At 37.2% G+C, this 21547-nt stretch overlaps 1 protein-coding gene across 1 annotated transcript in view; it reads right to left on the reverse strand.

The window, feature by feature from the left end:
- The window catches only part of LOC108575093 (tRNA dimethylallyltransferase, mitochondrial), a gene marked incomplete at its 5' end in the record, with an annotated part of 125318 nt that overhangs the window by 545 nt on the left and 103226 nt on the right, over positions 1-21547 (reverse strand). The window contains 2 exons of the mRNA XM_017937807.1: positions 111-224; positions 758-854. Of these exons, the coding sequence (XP_017793296.1) occupies positions 111-224; positions 758-854 (211 nt within the window). The remainder of the gene's footprint in view (positions 1-110; positions 225-757; positions 855-21547) is intronic.

The raw sequence follows: 21547 nt of genomic DNA on the forward strand, positions 1-21547 counted from the left end.
GGTATTGATAAATGTCTATATTTGGAAGTATTACGAAATAAACACGTGATAGACAGCAAAGAATTACGTATTCTATCGACAAATAATACTTTTACAAAAATAATTTATACCTGCCTGTCGCTGCGACGCATTATACGATTCATGATCCACTGTTCTTGCTTTTTCGAGTACTTCTTCGTCACGAGTTTTAGATCAGCAATACCCTTTTCCAATAGTTCCTCGCCCTATTGATAGAAATACGTTTATAGAAATGTGCATTTTGCCACTGCAGAAAATTAAAAATAAAATTCCAACTGAGAATGCTCACATGAAGGATTCTAAATGTGTTGCTAAAAACTTAAATGAAACAGAAATGTTACAAAAACAGCCCCGGTGAACCTTAATCTTAAAATGACCAAAACCGTGTACGCGAAACTCTAATAATTAGTTTATACGAGCCGCGAGATAAAGAAGTGTTTAGCGACGCTAAATTTGCTTCTGGTTTCCCGAAAACTACATTCTAGAGTCTGCAACCGGTAGGTTACCCCGAAAAATTTCTCAAAGAAATGCCGGTAAAAGAAAGAAATTCCAGCGAAGTATCTGAAAAAATCCCTTTTCCCTAAGAATAAAAAAAGAAAGATAGTGGAATGTCGCAAAAAAAAAAAAGAAGTCCTCTCTCCCTGCTCTCTTCAGATATAAAACGTATCGTTCGTGCAACAACGACGGTGCAGCTGCAGCGACGAACGTGACGACGTTGCAGTTCGCCGCTTCTGCTCACCTTTTTCTCTCGCCTCTCCTCCTCGGGCAGCACGAGGTAAGCGTGAAACTCCTTGAAGCCGATGCTCTGAAAGATGCCCGTCGTGTAATCGGCTGACCTGGAATGTAAACATTCGCCGAATCGTGTCTGTGCGCAGCCTCTCTCCGCCTCTTTCAATCCACTCTCGCGCAGAGATCACCGATTCCTTGCCGTTCCCGAGCCACCACCGTGTCCCACCTGCCCGTTTTTTGCGGCTAATTAACTCTGCCGGCCACTCAGCTTACCGATCCACCGATACCGATCTCCTCGCTAAATTGCAGCCTTATCGGCGCGCACGCGCGACTATGCTTTTTGCCCGGACCTCTTTCGAACTTTCAATTCTTCTGGAGACGACCAATCGTGAATTTGCGAGCATTTGCCGAAACTGCTGTCTCGATTTCTGTCGAGAGAGATGAACGAGAGCTGTTTCTGCCGATTTCTGGCAGAACGCTCACTTCGGAAGCATTGAAATAGGAGAAATTCAATTTTGTTTAGCTTCGTTGCATCGTGTTACGGTGGAAATGACACCAAATATGACTATTTTTGAAGAATTTTGGAAGGTTAAGGGAGTAGACTGCCGAATGAAAAGTTTCACTTTTTCCAATCTTTCTGCCAAAAAATCGAGAAATTAACTTTACACGTTGCAAGTAATACAGTTTCATTTATAAAGCAATGAGAGTTTCTTATTTCAGACGTTCCGATCCTTGCCAGAGATAGCGGTCAGTAATCGATATTGTAGCAGAAGAGGTTTCGCAATAACTCCTCCATTTTGTAACATTTTTGCTTTTAAAAAATTGGAAAAGAAAGCTGAAAGTTACATTTACATCCTCCAAAAAAAAAAAACTGAAACTTCTCTTTTATCAGTTACCTGTGAAAAATATTCCCAAACTGTACTCTATTTTTAAATGCCTCACAGTGGTGAAAAGCTGTTCGTTCGCAGCTTTAACATGTAACTCTTAGCGCTACGAAAACTAACAAGAAAGCCAAGGCATTTCGAGCGTGGAAAATGAATATTAGATCAAATTTAAAGGTACGGACAAGGAACCGAACAGTGCGGACTACAATTTGGCCAATTACGTGATCAAAGGATGAGCGACTCGGGGCACTTGTAAAGTTAAACAACGCCGACAAAAAACGAAGATCATAAAGCTGAGAAATGTGGCAATTTTTGGCAGTTCGTAACAACGTTAAAACGTGTTACAAAAATTATACCCTTAGCTGAGTTACACCGTTGTTGTTTCCGTTTACTCGCGAAATAATACTGTGGTATTATTAGCGGTGGTGTTGCCTCGGGTTGTACCATTCTCAAGGCAGAACCAAAGTTGTATTAATGATCGAGCGTAAGTCGAAAATCTACATACAGCGTGCTCGCGATATTCTCGTAAGTGATAAATTTGTGAGAAAAATAGAATTGATTATTTTCCACCCAACAGACAATGCTGTAAAAGGCAAGATGACTTGAACGAGATTACTCGAACTTGTCCCGCAATTGAGGCGTTTGATCGCTAAAATGCCATTTCAAGAAAACTACCACTATTATCCTAAATTTACGATTGCGAACACGATGAAAATGGTCGTTATCGCACCGAAAAGCAGCGAAACCCGAAAGATAAATATGTCGAAGGACGGTTCCATCGTCTTTAAGCGACGTGTCGCGAAAAAGCACGTCCCCGGTTCAGCTTCTCAAGTGGCGATCGCGTCTCTCCGCGCGCGCGAGACTGCATTTTGCAGGCTAGCCGTCTTATCACGGTCGGATAGTGATAGCGAGGGAGACGAGGTCGAGCTTACGTGGCGGGAAAAGTTGAAGCAGTGGCCACCAGCTCACTTGCTCGTACACGTGTCAATGTCAAATATGTACCTGTGAATAGAAATCAGATCCTAACGGTGGTGTGGGTGTCACGTGCACGCGCGTGTATTTCGTGAACGGACCCACTCGAGACGATTTCGTTTCCAACAGTTTATTGCCGGTTAAGTGTGCCACACTTTGCCTTCCACGGCACATTTCTGAATGATCCTTTATTTATCTGTAGCTGGATATTTGAAACTGACGCGATTTATCTCGTTTCTTTCTTCTAATAAAGCGTCGTTTCTTCTCTGCTACGTTTCCAAGATTATTCAACCTTGTTGGATGATAAATTTTGTACAACGGGACACGTACAATAAAGACCCGATATTTTCGTCACGGGGACATGAGAGACGCTTTATTTTCCCGTAATCAACATTTAATACATAGCCTGCGAAACCTGTATTTTTAGATGGCCAACATAAACCGCGTTACTATCATGTTTTATTACCGTGGCACACAATGTGTGCGGCAAAAATATAACATCTCGCTACCTTCTTTAACACTAAAAATACGGAAACGTGTCTAGGGAAGATTAATGATTCCATTAGGAACATCAAGCGAAAAAGTTAATTCTTCTCTAACAGTCATTTTTCTTCGGTATATGTATTCAACGCCACGGTTATATTTCGCTTCTACGCAGAAATAGACGGCTTGTGAAAAATTGAATTCAATTTTTTTTTTTTTTTTTTTTGCATCTTTAAGGGATTACTCGTGTTTGGGCGGCCGATTTTTCAGTCGTGTTTCACGATTCTTTTCCTGGATGACAAGAAAAGTAACCCAATTTTAGTTTTCTAAATGACAAGAAATGTCGCTCCAATTGAAATTTTCCAAATGACAGGAAAAGTTACACAAATTCTAAGTTTCTAGGCGACAAGAAAAGTTACACAAATGAAGGTTTTCTAGATGGCAAGAAAAGTTACTGAAATTCTACTTTTCCAGATGACGAGGAAATTTATTCTAATCCTAGTTCTTTAGATGACAAGAAAAGTTACTCAAATTCTAGCTTTCCAGATGACGAGGAAATTTACTATACCGATGCAAAATTACCCTAATTTCGCAAATACTAGCGAGCAGAGAATAAGCGAGAGCTAAGAAAATATCCTAAACCAAATCTGTCTCATGACTGTGAAGCTGAACTTTATTTCTTTCCTCCAATCGCAACTTTCGAAAATCGTATTCATTCACATCTTTCACACAATGTCGTACGTAATTTACCACTTACAGTTAGCAGAACTTCTACACCAGTGATTAGAGCAATCTGATGACTCAGCAAACTCATGTCCACGCGACTCGAGATAATTAATAGAAACAAATAAAATCGAGCTACAAATAAACTCATTTACTAAATTCTAAATTGAATTCTTCCTACCTTTTACAAAACACCTCAACATTAGCACGAAAGTATCGGTTAAAATTCGCGTAAAATTTGTCACAAAAACAGCGCCAAATTAACGTACGTTGCAAATGTAAAGAAATCCGATTAATTATTATTCCATCAAAAAAAAAAAAAGAAGCATAGGTCACGTTAATAAAAAAGGACCATAAATCCGTCCGCATTGATGCAAATTCACTAATCTTTCATCGGTTCGATACTTAATACATTAAGGTAATAAAACATTTACAGTCTTATTAACGTTTTACAAGTCTGTTATAAACACTTCGGCTCAACTCTTTCGCTCTATCGCAGAGAAAGAGGAGACCGCCTTAATTTTAATTTTTCAACGAAGTCAACACACACGTGTCAGGATTCAGAATTTCACGCTACAATACGACTTACCGCGCGATCTCGTGATTATCATCGAAGAGAATCGTTATTAACGAACGATACTCGAAACGTCGATTGATCTTCGATAAAATCGAAATTAATCTGAAATGCGCCAACATTCCTACAACAATAACGATAATTCCTGCGCGAATGGCAGGTGCCTAGTGATAATAACAACGGCCACAGTGGTCGTAGGTAGCAACGGTAATTAAGATAACGCCGGTGACAGTAATCATTATCACGAATACATAACTGCTTTAAACTATTTTTACTACCTGTTGCCAGGCAGTAAATAGGCAGCCGTGAATATCATTTACTCCTTCTTCCTTTTTTTTAACACACACCGCAGGTTATCATATTCGTGAGAGATAAATCGGTTGTATACTCGAAACCTTACGGCTTCCCATGAAACGTGCACCCGTTATCTTCCATTCATGGGCAACTAGCGGATAGCTGGAAGTTTCGAAGACAAGCGACACGTTGAGAAACATTTCTGACATAATATACGTGTATTTAAATGAATTCGGTGGATTTAGTTAGACACTGCTTTCCTCGTCTCGCGATACCGAGTTGTAACGATGGCGTAAATTGTGATATTTAATGCAACAAATACGTTAATTTGTATTAGTATTTTGTGGGATTCGAAGCTTATTGGAAAGATTAATTTCCCGAATTGAAAATTGTTAACTTTTAATTATGCACAAGCATTTTGTAAAATTTTCTGTATATGATAAGATAATAATTCTGACATGTGGAGCGGCTGAACTTCTAACTCCCCTTTTAGCAACTTTTCAATTTTAGCATCCAAGAGTACCGGAGATCTGTAACATTTTATAAATGAAATATCGCTGATAAATTTTGTTCGATAAAATTTGAGCTTTCCTCTTGGATCCTTAATTTGCTCGACGAAAGTCACACAAGTTTCGTAAATACTTTCTTACACAATGTGATAGCGAAAGTTGATAAGTTGACGGTAATTAATACATGCCGTGCTCATGACAAGATGAACTTCTTTCCAAAACGAGTCTCTCACGGTTGAATGAAAATTGCTCGTCGATTCATAGCGACACATTTGCCCGATAAATTTCTCGCGTTGTCAGTAATGAAATTTTACACGCGTGGTTTCGCACGATTGCGTCGTACACGTCATTTTGCTACTCTGTTGCTCTTTACGTAACACTATAACGTCGAGCTTGTATCTTCGAGCGCACATTGTAGTTACAACAATTCGCGCAACTGTTGCACAGTCTAAAAACAAAAGACTTCCTCGAACTGAACTTTAAACGGGAGATTTAAAGGAAAAAAGAATTGAACATTTAAAGATGCAAAAGTTGGAAATTTAAAGATGCAAAAATTAAATATTTAAAGATGCAAAAATTACAGATTTAAAGATGCAAAAATTGACGAATTTCTAATAATTTTTTCGAGATTTTATAAGAATGGCGAATAAATAATGTTCATGTGACAAAGAAATTCACTGCATTAAATATGCAAATTAAATAAATCCTTGCGAGTTACAATTTTAATGAAATGTAATCAGAATAATTTCAAGAGAAACTCGAGAGGTGGCAAGAAATAAAAAAAGAACTACACACGGCATTGGCTGTATCAATGCAACAAATCAGAAAAGAATAGAAAAAGCAAACCGGAAAAGATCAACAGAATGGAAAACAAGTGTGTGATCAGACGCGATAAACTTGTAAACGATAAAAATATCATGTTCTACATGACAATCTAGCGTTCGATAATTTCTCAAATGGCGCGACAAATTTTGCACACGGACAAGAATTGCAAAACAGTTACAGTTTCTTCACAAAAATCTCAATACCAACCTGTTACACCGTTAATTTAATTTTCTTCAACTTTAACTACTGTGTCGCGAGTGTCCCAAATAATTGCAATTTTCGTTTCATTCTCTGCAGACCAGTCGTTTCAAAAATCAACTTGTTTCACTAATTACTAATTCAATCTTTCAATTTTTCCTGTTTGCAAATTTTAAACCTGAGAGAATGCATTTACCGTGAAACTGTTTCTGAAAACACGAGAATTCTCGCGATCCATCTGCAATCTGTTAAACACGATCCAAACGAATCCCGACTGATCTACATCATAATTATTGATAACGCCAGAATCGTTAGAAATAGGTTTGCAGAAGACGTGGAAAAAAAAAACCGGGAGAATTATAAAACGCATCGATCGATTCATTAACCGTGACGGCGGCGCGTTTCTCTACACGCGTTACAAAGAAGCAAAAATCAAACGTGCGCGTCGCTCGAGAGCCGGTTATTTTCCGGTTTCACCATGACTTATGGTCAGAGACTCGCGATCGATCATCAAAATTCCGACTGCATCGCGAGACGCCTCCTTCTCCACGTGTCAGCTGTTATCAATATCTTATCCCGATTAGCAGAAGTAGCATAATTAACGAAGGCATTCATAATGAGCGAAAGGTATTTAATTTGCATATAAATACAAGTTACGTGGCATTGAGGAATAACCGAACGATCGGAATCACGAGAAACACTGGTAACGCCATAGGTATTCTCGCCTAACCAGTTTTTTTTTCATCGCGAATATGACGAAATATTCAGTTTCGAGAAATATTCCAGGAAAATCCGTATCTTTCATCTCCTCTCTCTCTCTCTCTCGATGATTGTTTCGATGAAAAATGAATATTAATTAGAAGCGGTGGGAATTTTGTAACTATTATTAACGATAGTATAGCACGAACTGCTGAAAGAAATAATTCAAAAGTATTAACGATTTATGGTTGTCCTGGAGGAATCTGATATCTCATATGTTGCATAGCAATGTTGTGCATAAGTACGCATATTTAATATACAGAGTGTGTAGACATAAACCCAACAGAAAAATATATTCTTTGTTCTTAATGATAAAGAAAACATCTGAAATGCAATTTAAATGAATTCGAAGAATAGGCGTTACAAACGACCCCAAATACCAAAGACAGGACACTGTCCATGTTTTGTGGCAATGCCCGCTATTCGATGGTCAGAGAACCTCCCTCATCAGAAAATTATTAGGTCATCCCATAAGTTCGTGCCGATAGCGAAAAATATTCTAATAAATATCCAAGGAAATGAAAATTATTAGATCATCCCATAAGTTCGTGCTGATAGCGAAAAATATTCTAATAAATATCCAAGGAAATTCTATAGCGACCACATAATGGTCTTACCAAAAAAATAGGTGGAACATTGTGGACCGGGACAGTGCTTACGTGTTATATCAAATTTAAAGGTTTGTTGGAAATATCGATCTAAATCATAAAATTTGACACGAACTTATGGGATGACCTAATACATAAAATGAACTTCCCTCTTCCATTGTCACACAACCTTATGTGGAATTGGTTTAATAATATGTTGCGAGTGATGGCGTGAATGTAGTGTGTTTGTCGAATCGTCTCGAGATTTGGAAAACGAGCGGATCATAGGGAGAAACAGGGAGTAAAACAGTAGAACCGCGTTGTTACTGATATAAGAGAGTGTGTGAGAATTTATTGCGAGATATATTAAGAGACCGTTGATCAGATTATCATTGGAGAAACAGGGAGTGAAACAGTAGAACCGCGTTGTTACTAATATAAGAGAGTGTGTGAGAATTTATTGCGAGATATATTAAGAGACCGTTGATCAGATTATCATTATTCCTTTTTACGTGTGTTTATAGTTATTATGAAATTATTCTTATAAAATATATTGCTATTGAACTTATTATCACGTGTTATACAACCACACCTTATACTCTGGAAACCCAGAGTAGAGATTTGTAATGCCGATCACTCGTTCCTGAAAAGCTGCAAACTATCTGTCTAAAACACTGTACCTCTTCGATCATTTTTTGTACACACGATGTAATGCAAAATAATCTCGAGGCAGATTAAAATTGCTCGAAATAAAAAGAAAAAAGTGATTTCGAAGGAAGAATTCTGTGTGTAATTTTCCTACTTGTCCGATTCATCATACACATATTTACAGATAAATGATTTAAAAACAATTCGAAAGAAACGAGCGCAAGAAGCTATCCTTCTTCGAAACCAATTCAACGAAAGAACACCGTGGGACGAAGTTTTCTAATTATGCGATTCATCGTGTCTTAGCAGATAGACGACTTCAAAGAAATTCGAAAGAAACGAGCGTAAGAAACAATTTTCCTTGCGTAGTACTTCTTCTTCGAAACCGTTTCAATTGCGTTTGAAAAATTTCCCAAAGGAGATATACACGTGTTTTTATTCATACCCGAACACACTGTAGATGAATACGCATACTCAAATCAAGCATTTGTATGCAACTGTTAATTAGATTGTTTTGTAATTTAGAGAAAAAGTGTTCCACCTGAACGGGAAAAATACAACGTTAAACTTGAAATCCTTGCAACACCATTACCTCGCGGAGATTTCAATGCCAGGCTACACTTTGTTGCACCAAGTTGCATAATTTTACTATTACTCGTGTTACGTATTTGAAAATGTATTCTACAAGGTAAATGAAATTACACTTTTGATTAATGATTTATCAGATACAACCGTGCATAATGACGGAAAATATGAAATTTAACTATCGTTCTCCGTATGAGGCATAATACCAATTTCACGAACCTACAAACGTGTATTTATCCTTAATGTGAAGTACCTATCTTGTTAAATCTTTGGTGCAATTTATCACGCTGAAATTTTTGCGGATACTAACTCGCAAAAAAAGTCGACGATATACTCTTTGTCTTGAAATACAAACAATTGCCTTCTATTGTCGATTATTTTCTATTTTCTATAAAAGCTACTGTCGTCCGTAAGAAATTGCGATTTGCGAAAATCAGGAGAAAAGCGAATTTTCAAATTATTAAAAGAAATTGACGATATATTCTTTGTCTTGAAATAAAACCTATCGTTACGTCCGTGAGAAATTGTAATTTGCAGCCATCTTCGATTCTCAGGAGGCAGAAACGCGAATTTTTTAATTTATCGAGAGAATGCAAACGAGAGTTATCCAGGTTCTACGCGATAAAATGAATATTAAGAGGGAAACGCCACTCGAAAACGGACAAATTCTCCAAGACTTGGCGGAGTGACGCGGCTGGCTCATGTCTCAGGAGCTTTTCCACATCGCTGGGAATTCACAGTGACTAAATTCCGTTAAGTATACCTAGCACGGAGGGGAAAATGACTTGGAGACGTTCGATATTTCGCCTATGTTCACTACCTGGAAGGCAGAGGGTGGAAATATTCATTTGACACGTTCAGAACGGCAGCAAAAATCACGAAGCGCTCGCTACTTTCAGCGCTTCTTGCGACAGAAGTGTGTATTATCGTGAACCTTTTGAGAACTACAGACTCACTATGAACACGATCAATAATTCAATATTTTTGAGCAATAAAAATAATTAGCTATGCCATAAACTCGTATATCTATATTAAAAAATGGTTTCTAATAAATAAATTTTTTAGGCTAAATGATTTAGCGCAAAAAAATAAAAAAGATTGAAATAGTGTCAGAAATAGTAATCAGTATCTCAAAATGGTACGGTGTCCTTCGTCCTCAAAGGGTTAATACATCATTTTTCAGCGTGTAATCCGAAAATGTGACGATCCACCGTTGGATCACGCTCTCTATTCAATATTTTTTGTCATCATGATCCATCGATCGTTCGAAGCGCAAAGCTCGTGTTCAACACGAGCGGTGCCGGTCAAAATTCTCCCAAATTTAATTTATCCGTTACCGAAATCTCGTATCCCTGAATAAATTCCTTTAACCCCTTCGTGGCCGAATTACTTTCTTTTTAAGAATCTGTAATTCATTTACCGATCATCGCTTCCGTAATGGACACTAGATTAAGCTCAATTTTTATTTAAATACTTAAGTGGATCACGCGCGTCCTGGTCACGAAAGGGTTACTGGATCGATCCAAAGATAAGGAATTTAATTAAATAGTTAGAAAATTCCTGACACTGTCTGCAATTAGGTACGCAATATGCAAATTTCAAATTCCGTTGTTTTCGAAACGAACGAAACAGAATTTGACAGAAAATCTCGTTGACAAGTTCTAAAAAATGATTTTCTGAAATAATAGCAATAGTATATCGTTGAAAATTCGTATTTCTCATTTGTCAGTACCGTAATGGTAACGTGCAATTAATCTGTCGCGTTGCTTTAGTGTTGGCGCGCTGTATTAATCACACCTGCCTTCTGAAACTTTGATGTTTCAGGCAGTGACGTCACATCCGGCAGAAGTCGAACAGGTAGAGGCAGGCGAACAGGAGCATTTGCATAATACGAGACATGCTACTTGCAGAAATGTGCGAGTATCGAACTACGGAAGTAGGAGCGAAACCAGGGGAACGACAGAGAAAAAAACCAAAGAATTTATAATTGTAAGGGATACCGACCGAGCATCGTGAAAATATTTCGACGCGAGCTTGTTTCTTGTTTCACGGATAAAATATGATCAACTTGTTTCTTGTTACGCGTGCAAAATTCTCGTGCACACGAACTCTGGGGAAATTTCATGAATTTATTGAAAGAAGCACAGAACACGATACTGTTCTTCGACTTTTTCATTTTTCTCTTTAATTCAACTACTGCACTGCTCGAAATAATTACAGGATAGTTAGTGTGAATCGTTCTGTAAGGATATGCAAGAGAAACCAGGAGAAAAAGTATTGTAAGCTTGATAAATTTAAAATTTGTCAAAGAAAAACACAAAATTCGATGTTAAACTAAATATACCTGCTTCCTCCAACTATGAGAGCGATTTTCACCACTTCACTGTGGACAATTTCTGATATAAGAAAAATACGCGTGGAATATTTTTTTGACAATTACCAAATACCAAAGATTCATCGAAATCGGTGATTATCGCTTCAGAATATTTCAATGTGAGTGTACTTCAATTAATAGAAGAGAAGAATATTAATTCTTAACTCGTCAACCATTCCTCTATCTCTAATCATTTTCTAGATATTAAGACTAAATGTATTTACTACCTCCAACGTTCAGAGCGACTTTCACACCTTCACTGTGGACAATTTCCGACGTGAAAAAAATAAACGTGGAATATTTTTTTTCAGGATTACCAAATACCAAAGTTTCATCGAAATCGGTGATTATCACATTGTTCATTATCAAAACGTTATCAATTCTACAGGTAACGAACCTACTTACAAAATGACCGAAGAAAACCACACAGTGGCTGTTTTTCTCAGCTATCGAAAGAAACAACTCAATACCATGTACACTGATAAATCAGCTTTTCGCTCAATTTTCAGTATCTTCATCCACCAAAAGAGTTAGAAAATCTGACCAAAAGAAACGAAGGATTCGAAACGTAAACTGAATCGAGCCAAGACCTCTAAGGCGCTAACCTTCTCGTAAACGTACTCTCGTTTCTCTCGTCCCATTCCCATGAACTTACCGCGAGAGACGTCTCATGTAATTCAATCGGAACCTCCTCCTGGTTGCTTCCACGTTACGTACTGCGCGTTGCACGTGCCGCAGCGAAGCCGACTGCAAATTGGCCTGACGGTGTAATTTGCATAGTCGCTGGTGCAGCAACGCGATGCGCTGTTCGCCGTGCGTTTTGCACGCACGTACCTACGCGACCGGCGATAATTAGCGATAATTGTCAGCGAAGGTATTGAACGTCGATCGAGAACGACCGGAAAGTCGAGGGATTTTGTCGGCCGATGGAACGTGAGAGGAAGATCGATGGGAACAGAGAAGAAAGGGTAAGTGTGTGTGTAAGAGGGTGTTTGTAGAACGGGGAAAGGGCGTGCGTGAAAAAGAAGCACGAAAAAGGGAAAAAGAAAACGAGGGGGCAGAGTGTCGGGGAGAAAAAAAAATACGAAATCGGGGTGTGTACACGGGAAAGCGGATAATGAAAGGAAGAGAAAGGGGATGAGGAGGAATGAGGGAAATAGGAAACAGTGTTTGTGTGTCAAAGAAGGGGCGTGAAAGGGAAGGTGCAGGTGAGCAAGGGAATACAGGAAAAATGGAGAAGGTTTGGTGTGTTGTACGAGGGAGGAAATGCGGGAGGAGGAAGAAGGGGATGGTCGGTCTGTGGACCAAGAGAATGCGCTCCTACCGTGAAATTAACCGGTAATTTTCTCTTTCAATTTCGTGAAAATTGTTCTGACGGTGTACTCAACGTTTACAATTTTTTTCTTCCAACGTGATTATGTACAGGTTGAGAAGCGTGAATTGGAGCTACGCTTGCAATTAAATTTTTATGGAAAAATTTGTGCGTAAGAAATGAAAACTGGTACTTTAACCCAAAAGGCGTTTTCTGCTATTGGAGCCTTTTGGCGCACATTAATTTAAGCCTTAATTTTACCCTCTGCATCCACTCTTCCACGTTAACTCAATAAAACAAATTTTTAAACGATACAGCCAAAAAGGGTTAAAGAGATAAAGTAGTGTTTAAAAAGAAAAATATTTCAAATAGTACGGTCCACTATAATCGAAACTGTGTTGAAACCTGTTTCAATCAGACTTACGATACCAACAAAAGTCCAACAAATCCGTTCACTTCGCGTCAAAATTATCCCACGACGAACATTCGATTTTCTGTAAAACTTGCGACACCGGAATTTTGCTTTGTTTGTAAACGATAGTTGCACGTCTTCTCATCGCTCTAACCACGACTAGAGCTCGACTTACAGCGTTCTCGTAGAGTCATCGAATTCCACGAGAATCAGGTAGCCAGTGTGTGAAATATTTCGTTTATCGTCGTTTCTACCTGCGTCTTTCGCACGTACATGCAGCAAGAGACAGCGGAAGACTGTCGTCAGAATCGTCGGATCGTTATTTTCCTTGCGTTTACGACGATCACACTGGAAACGATTTCACGTATGTATACACATGTGCGTCCACGAGGCAGCACAGTCCTGTAAAATTAGCCGAAGTAATCATAACGAAACGAATGGTTGTTTCTCTGCTGTCAGCGAAGTGGTAGAAATAACACTCTTGCTCTGTGCTTTAACGAATTCTTTGGATTCCCCACATCGTGTCAGTGTCGATTGATGTAAACTGGGGGAGGAATAAGGATGAGAATGTCGACGTTCGAAGTTATTTTTTATGTAGATCTAGTTTCAGTCAAATTTCCAACGTGAAATGTCTCGCTTTCTCAAGCAATATTTACATTTATTTTGCATGACAAAGATCTAGAAAGACACGATTTAGTACAGAAATCCTTCATTTATTGTATCACGACTTATTGCATGTTGTTAGTATGTAAATTGTTGGAATTCGCAATTTTCGAATACGCAATTTATCTCATAAAGAAATATTTACCGATCATTCTATAACAGCTAAACAGTTAGGTCGGTGCTATAATAATTACGGTCTTTGTTTTTATTTACAATAAAGTATCTTAATCAAAATAGGAACTGTTTGATTCTAGAAATTTTTGCAAAAAAAGTGAAGTATACAGCGACGAAAATTATTTTTGCACCAACCTAACATTACAAATAAAAGAACCACTTTTTATTTGCAAAAAGTGCAAGTGACATCGAAATTCTCTCATAAACCAGTCCAACAATTAAACAGCGAACAGTTCTCCCCTGAAATCGCGCAACCGTGCAAAGTTCCCTTCCAGCGAGCCTATTTTTCAAGCCAGCCATAATTTAGAAGCTATTCAAGGTGATCCTGTTGCGTGCCTCACCCTGCGCAACGTTCGATCCACGGCAACACACAATCGATCCGAGAGGAAAAAATGGCATCGACAGCGGGCATGAAATATTTCCAGGCCTCCGGCTGCCCTTTTCGCTGGATCGCGCGCGAAATCGCCGCCACGGTCGGAACCGTTAGTGCAGGAAATGCGTACAGTGATAAGGCCGAGTATCGATTCGATTAAGCATGCTGAATTATGCCGACAGCGCACGGGTTCACGAACAAAGAAAATAGAAGAAAAAACGTACACTGGCGATAAACGACCGGAGAAAACTGGGTTTATTGTTCGTATCGAACAAGCTTATGTCGTTTCGCGCCCTTCGTCGTTATATCGGAAAATAACGATACACCGCCGAGGGAACGTAAAGGATAACGGTTTCTAAATGCTGCTTGCTGAAATATCTATTACCTTACCTATGCACACAACCTATGAGGATTTGAATTTTTCACGTACTTGGGCGCGTTGGAGAAAGTTTGAGGTAAGTGATTTTAACGAGTGACGTTAAAAATGAATGAACTGGTATGTTGTTAGAGTGAGAATACTGTTATCAAAGGTTTGGAGAATTTTAGTGCTGGAATACTTGTGAATTTAACAATCTTGGAAGATTGTTAAATAGTTCGTTCGATTGCTTGTGCCTTCCTTTTTCCTCGATTTTTGCAATGTGTGCTCAATTTTGTGAGGATGAAATGTACTGTATTTTTCTATATTTATAATAAAGTGATATTTATAAATTAAATTGATTGTTTGTATTTTTCACGACGAACTTAATATCGTTCGAACTGAAATATTCGGACACGATGGTCGCCGTTCATTTTCATTGACCTAATTCATTTTTCTATAATTACTTGATTATGTTTGGTGGAGAATATTGTTTAAATGTGTTCTTTTGAATCTAGAAAATTCCGGCAGAATTATAAATATAGTATATGGCAGCATGAATTTAAGTAAATTAGGTTGAATTGTAGTATACAAACGTTGCTTTAGTTCGAAGTTATTTCTAAACACAGAATTCACAGAGAAAATAACGTGGGACAGCATAATGTTTAGTTACAACCGTTGTAACATGTAAACTAAACAGTAAATTTCGTGTAAAATAGACAAAATATATGATATAATTCATTTCACGATATTATAACAAACAAACGTTGAATACATTTTTGATTCGTGTAAAAAGAATTATTTAACACGATAAATTTAGCTGTACTATGGTTATTTTTAATCTACGACCACAGGTCAACCTGATTTTTAATCCCTACGAAATTAATTTAACCACGAGTAAGTAACGAGAAGGCTAAAACCTATGTTTCCATTGAAGAATATTGTAAAAACGTATATATTGTTATATGCAATGTTATAACAAATTGTTGCAAGTATAAATTTATACCAAAAAATTGTGAGAATTAATAAATTATACGTTATTATAACATTACAATAGAATGCAAAATAGAATTACGAAAGAATCGGCGATTTTCTGCGAAAAATAATTGATTCCCGCGAAAAACGAAGGATTTCCCGCGAAAAGTGACCGATTCCCGCGAGAAATTATCGATTTCCCGCGAAAAGTGATCGATCTCCCGCGCAAAGTAGTCCGTTTCCCGCGCAAAGTAGTCCGTTTCCCGCGAAAAGTAGTCGATTCCCGCGCAAAGTAGTCCGTTTCCCGCGAAAAGTAGTCGATTCCCGCGAAAAATAGTCGATTCCCGCCCGAATTATTAACGACTTTGCTAATGACTTTGAGGTGGGGGCACCGCAGGTATATAGGGACCCGCGAGGTTCCGCGACATCATTCACCCTTTATACTGGGCCCTAGACACTTCGCGGCAAATTAGTCTTAAAGGTTCTGAGATGTGAATAGAGTGGTCGAGGGCTACTAGCTAGCCTATGTCTACCCTGTACACACTCTGCCTTCTCAAACTTAGCATACACTAGCATTCTCAATTATCGATACTTGGAAAATTACTATTAGACTTATTTTAAATTAAACCAAATTGGTTCTGTATTTATTAATGCTTATGAACAAGTGCTATCAGACTTCGAATATTTTTATTTTTAAATAAATTTTAGTGAAATTCCAAGTATTGATATTTATCAGTAAATTATTATCAGAGTTTAAATACTAGACTTAAAATCATTTCGCGAATTATTAAAACTTTAAATAAACTACTTCTCACGAGATATTTAGAAATTAATTTGAGAGTTCAGGTAAATAAACATTCCAAGTTTAGTCATCGTCGTTCTTCGTTCTTGTCGAATAGGGTGTCGATTTTAGGTTTGGATTTGAACGAATTTGATGTTCTTCTAATGAAATTTTTGACGTTTCAGCTATTTGTCGAAGTGAATTAAAAATTTTTGACCATGTTGCAACTAATTAAATAGATTTTCGTTACAGCTGATTGATAATATGTACTTTTATTTGAATTTATTTCATGACTTGTCATTTTGTAAACAAATAATTCACAGCTATCCAAGGAATTGCATGATTTGCATGTTTAGTAGTTAGTTATATTATTGAATTTTATATTGTGTGCTGATTTGCAACGAGTGCACCATACTCGTGCACTATGCCCACCCTAAATTAAACCGTCTCAGTAATTTACCGTAATTAATAATCTATTTTCGGAATGTATACGAGAATTTTTGAATTTTAGTAAACACTAGAGTCAGTGCATCGCGTATTGAAATAATAGCTTCATCCCTAGTTCGTTTATTATTGAATATTTTTACGACTTCGTTTGATTCTTTCAATTTTTCACTCGCGTTCTACGAAAGTTTAGTTCAATAATAATATTGAAAGTAATATAAATTCGCGATTTCCCCTCACTGAATAAAACTGAAATTTAATCGCGTTTCGAAGTACTTTTCGCGTCGTCCATTCCACAGTGACTCACACTTTGTGAGTCTGTGAGTCTTGGAAAATGAGCACTGAGGGACTCGAATGATCTGAGAGGAAGGATGACGATCTGAGTGGAAGGAAGGAGGAAGTGCAGTCAAATCCACATTGCAGAGCTGAGCTGCTTAATCAGCGAACGGTGAGTTACAAAAATGGGATTTTTTCTGGTGATTTGGTTAAGTAGTTAGTTGTATTGTCCAATGCCAGCTCAAATATGAGCTGAGCTACCCCAAATTAAACCGTCTCAGTAGTGTTTCGCAATTAAAAATCGGTTTTCGGAATATATACGAGAATTTTGGCCGCCTGACAGCAACCTGTAAATCTGGCGTGACAGTGAACGTGTTAATAAGTAAATGTTGTTCAAATTATGTCGTGTTTGATGTCATTTTCATCAGAAAAATCTCATCAATATGTTAAGAAAAATTTCAGGATAAAAAAACGTAAAATTAAAAAAGTTGATACTTAAATTGGTTGGTTGCCTCGACTCACGTTTCATCCTTATCTTTTATTCGCTCTCCTTGTCTACGTTCGGCAAACTACAAAGGCGGGCGCGAGGCTCGAAAACGTAGTCCCTGACTCTACAAGTGTCAGGTTTAGATACCTTGCGGACTGACACTTGTGGAGAATATACTGTCTTCTCCTTATGAAACAATTTTCAAAACAATTTGCGGAGTCCTTTTTTGGGATTGCCTTCAGCTACCTTGTCACATTCTCCTTAATTTTGTCCACCGTTTCAGATCTCCTCCATTTTAACTGCGATTTTAACTACGGAAAAAGCTGGAAGTCGCAGACAAGGCTATTTTTGAGAACATTTTTAATTAAAGTCTAGGGTCTAAATCAGGGTCTAGAAAATATTTTATAGACGCAGAAAATTTGCGTTTCTGTGGGCCGTATAAACTGCTAAAGCCTGCTGCTGCCCACTCAATAGCGATAGACTGACGTAAACCCATAACAAAACGCGAGCAATTCGCGGATGCAGGATCTACTCACCCTTCCGTCTAGACCCTTCGTATCCCTTGCTCGCCTCCCAGTTATCAAGGTGGGCGATACGGTTAGGCTCCTAGGAGGACTGTCCAGTGTTTGCAATTTCACTAATTCGTTAGTCGTGCCACCGCCCATATTCGCTAACTTATTATAAGTAAAATGATTAGATTTTGTAGATAGAACTTTTAAAACTTTGAAACAAGCGAAGGCAAGCACTTTGTATCACGGTCTTCCTCGGAGCACCTCGGCTGAACCAATCTATCATTGTGGGCCACTGGTGGGAAAATTCAAGGCTGAGGGGAATTCAACGGTCCACTGAGGGAATTACAAAAGTTTCACGGGTCTGAGAGAAGTTTCCAAGTGAATTGTGGGTCAAAATCGAAGGCTGGGAGGACTGAAATGGGTCACTAAGGGTATCTCAAAGGTTACGAATGGTGAGTCGTATGAATTATTTATCTTGTCGATCTAATTTATATTCTGTTTCAGTGTTCCAGTGAAATTTTGTTAAATTGTAATAAATTCGCGGTTTTCCTTACTAAATAAAATGAAAATAAATTGCCTGGGCGTTCTTGATCGTAGAGATCAGTTCTCAAAGCCTATTGTTGCCAATTCTGACGAGATAAAAAGTACCGAGAGTACTGATAAGGTTCAGGGTAGGAATAAAATCTATTTAACAATGTCCACCTGTGTGGTCTGCGTTTAGGGAGTTGTACGTTTTTTCAGTGATCGATTAAATATTCTTTGGATGAATATTTCGAGCTCGTATACGAGTTCAGTTGTCTCCAATTCGAAAAAGAATTTTTCCATTCCTATGCCATTCGTATTCCATTGCTATGATTTTGTAAATGTACTTGCGCTAATAATTTCTTCTCCTAGTCCATTTTATAATATACTTTTCTTACAGAACTTCATTTCTATGATTTTGCACATATAACAAAGATATCTTAACAATTTATCCTCCTACTCCAATTTAATAATATACTTTTCTTACAGAACTTCATATCTATGATTTTATATATGTAAATAAAATGTATATAATAAAGATATTCGAATAATTTATTCTCCTATTTCAATTTAATAATATATTTTTCTTACAGAACTTCGACACTACGGTTTTACATACGAAAATAAAATATAAATAAAAAAGATATCCTAACAATTTGTCCTCCTATTCCAATTTAATAATGCACTTTTCTTGCAGATCTTCGTTGTATGTTTGACAAATTTTTATTACACGTTAGCTTTAAGTAATTCTAAGGTAGAAAACTGTACCGAGTGTGAAGCGAGCGTGAACGAGAGTTTTAACTTTAAGTAGTTCGTAAGATAAAATAAGTTAGCATAAGAAAATAAAAGATAATTTTATTCATCCACCGATGGACGTCGTGGGATGCGTGCGTTTTAATTTTAAGTAGTTTTCATAAAATAAAATAAGTTAATTCTAAGATAGAAAATTGTACTAACTACCATGTGCGCGCTTTCTTACAGAGATACGCTTTTTCATTTGTAGCATAATTAATAAAATACCATCTACATTTCCACTGACGCGATTTATCATTTTTCAACATCTTATCAAGGAAGAGTATGACATTTTTAGAGTTTAAATATTGCATTGAGAATGAGAAAAAGTGAAACACAAAAGACACTCGTATACCGTATCGCGAATTATTCCAAAGACACGAATTTTCAATAGAAGTATCTATTTCCTTCGCTACAAATGAGAAACGCGTATCTCTGAAGATAGAAAGCTGCCAGTAGGGCCATTATTTTTGTCGGGTCCCTTGTGTAGTCACCTCCGCGTGGTGGGACCTGGTAATTGGTATTCTTTTCCAAAGAAAATTCTCACTTTTGGAAAAGGATACCAAGCTGAGAACTACGCTTACCCGTGGACACTCTCACGAATTCAGAGTGGACTGCGGGTACTAATTACATGCACAGTTAAGAGACATTCTGAGATGCGAGTTTCAACATTAAGTAGCTCGTAAGATAAAGTAAGTTCGAAAATAAGTTACCATAAGAGAAAATAAAATTATCCACCGATGGACACCGTGGGACGAGTGCGTTTTAACTTTAAGCACAGTTCGTAAAACGAAGTAAATTAAGATAGAAAATTGATGCTTACAGAGATACGCGAGTCATTCAGATGAAATTCTGATACCTAAATTACGCTTTCAGGAACTTATTCGATAAAATAAGAATCTACAGCTTCGAAACTCAATTTGCTCGTATTAAACACTCTAATCTTATCAAATCGAAACAGCCATTTCTAAGGAAAATCATTAGTCCATCGGTAAGATTCTTGTATCGAAATAAGGAAATCTAGAAGCTGCAAGTTAACTGGTTTAATTGATCTTTCTTATCGAGGACTCTAATTTCATGCACTCTTTCGATTTCAATCTAATCGCGACGGTAAATCTTGTTCGCTCGGTAAACTGCAGGTTAGATGTGTGTTCATCTGTCTTTGTTCTCTGGTCGCAACAACAGGTAGCAGCGTTTACCACGGCGTTTCATTTCTATCTTCGTCGCGATTAAGGGGAAGAAAAGTAAAGAGGAGAAAAAGGCTGATGAAAATCTAACTTTCTCGCGTTATCAGGAAACAGGTGCTTGAAGTTTCCTGCTCGAACGATCGATTTGCAATTCCGACTAATAATTATCGTTTACTTGTGGAATACTTGCACGCGTATTTTCATTTTTATATTTGAAAGTATAAAAGTATAAAAATCTAAAAGTATGAAAATGTGAAAGTATGAAAATCTAAGAGTATCAAAATCTGAAAGTATAAAAGTATAAAAATCTAAGAGTACGAAAATCTAAAGGTACAAAAATTTTAGTATCGCTAAGAAGATTTTCTTACTGAAATACTGCAAAGCTAATTTACATAAGGTAAAAATTTTAAATGGTATCAAATGCAAAATTACGACAGAAATTTTTATTGGTTCTGATACTGAAAAATTTGTCAAATATTCATATTTTACCAGTTGAATGTTAAACGTATAATATTTCTAACGAAATTTGGTACTGAAAGATTCTCTATTTACGGATTGCAAATTAGCATTTTCTTTTGCAACGCTTCAATCATAGGATTGCTCCTTTTTTTAGTAATATCGGTGAAGAAATTTTTCAATAACGGACATGCCAATTAACGTTGTTCAATGCCAGCTTTAATGAGAGAAACGTGCAAAGGAAGAACGCGTTAATGAATACATTAGAGGAAGGATAAACGTATAAAGATCTTAATGCACCGTAAGATGATAATGAAAATTTCAAATCCTGTTCGGTATATATTATTCAGTTAAATACAGAAAATCCGTTGAAATGTCTGTTCACATTATTGAATATTTAACCGGTCTTTTTTACAAACTGGTAAACTAATTAACGGGGATACGTTTGAATCTTGTTGCTACACTTAATGTTTATTAAATCCTAAACGGCTGTCTCTGTTTTATTTATTCAATTTACAATGCCGTTTAAGTAGTATTCCTTCACCTCGTTTCATTCCATAATAATAAAAAAATAAAAAAAAATGCCATTTGTCATTTTTACGCGTATACATTAACATATATTTCCTATTCTCAAGTTTATTCACTTTCGTTTTCAATTAATTTT

This window comes from Habropoda laboriosa, unplaced genomic scaffold (assembly GCF_001263275.1).
Source record: "Habropoda laboriosa isolate 0110345459 unplaced genomic scaffold, ASM126327v1 scaffold258, whole genome shotgun sequence".
NCBI classification, from domain to species: Eukaryota; Metazoa; Arthropoda; class Insecta; order Hymenoptera; family Apidae; genus Habropoda; species Habropoda laboriosa.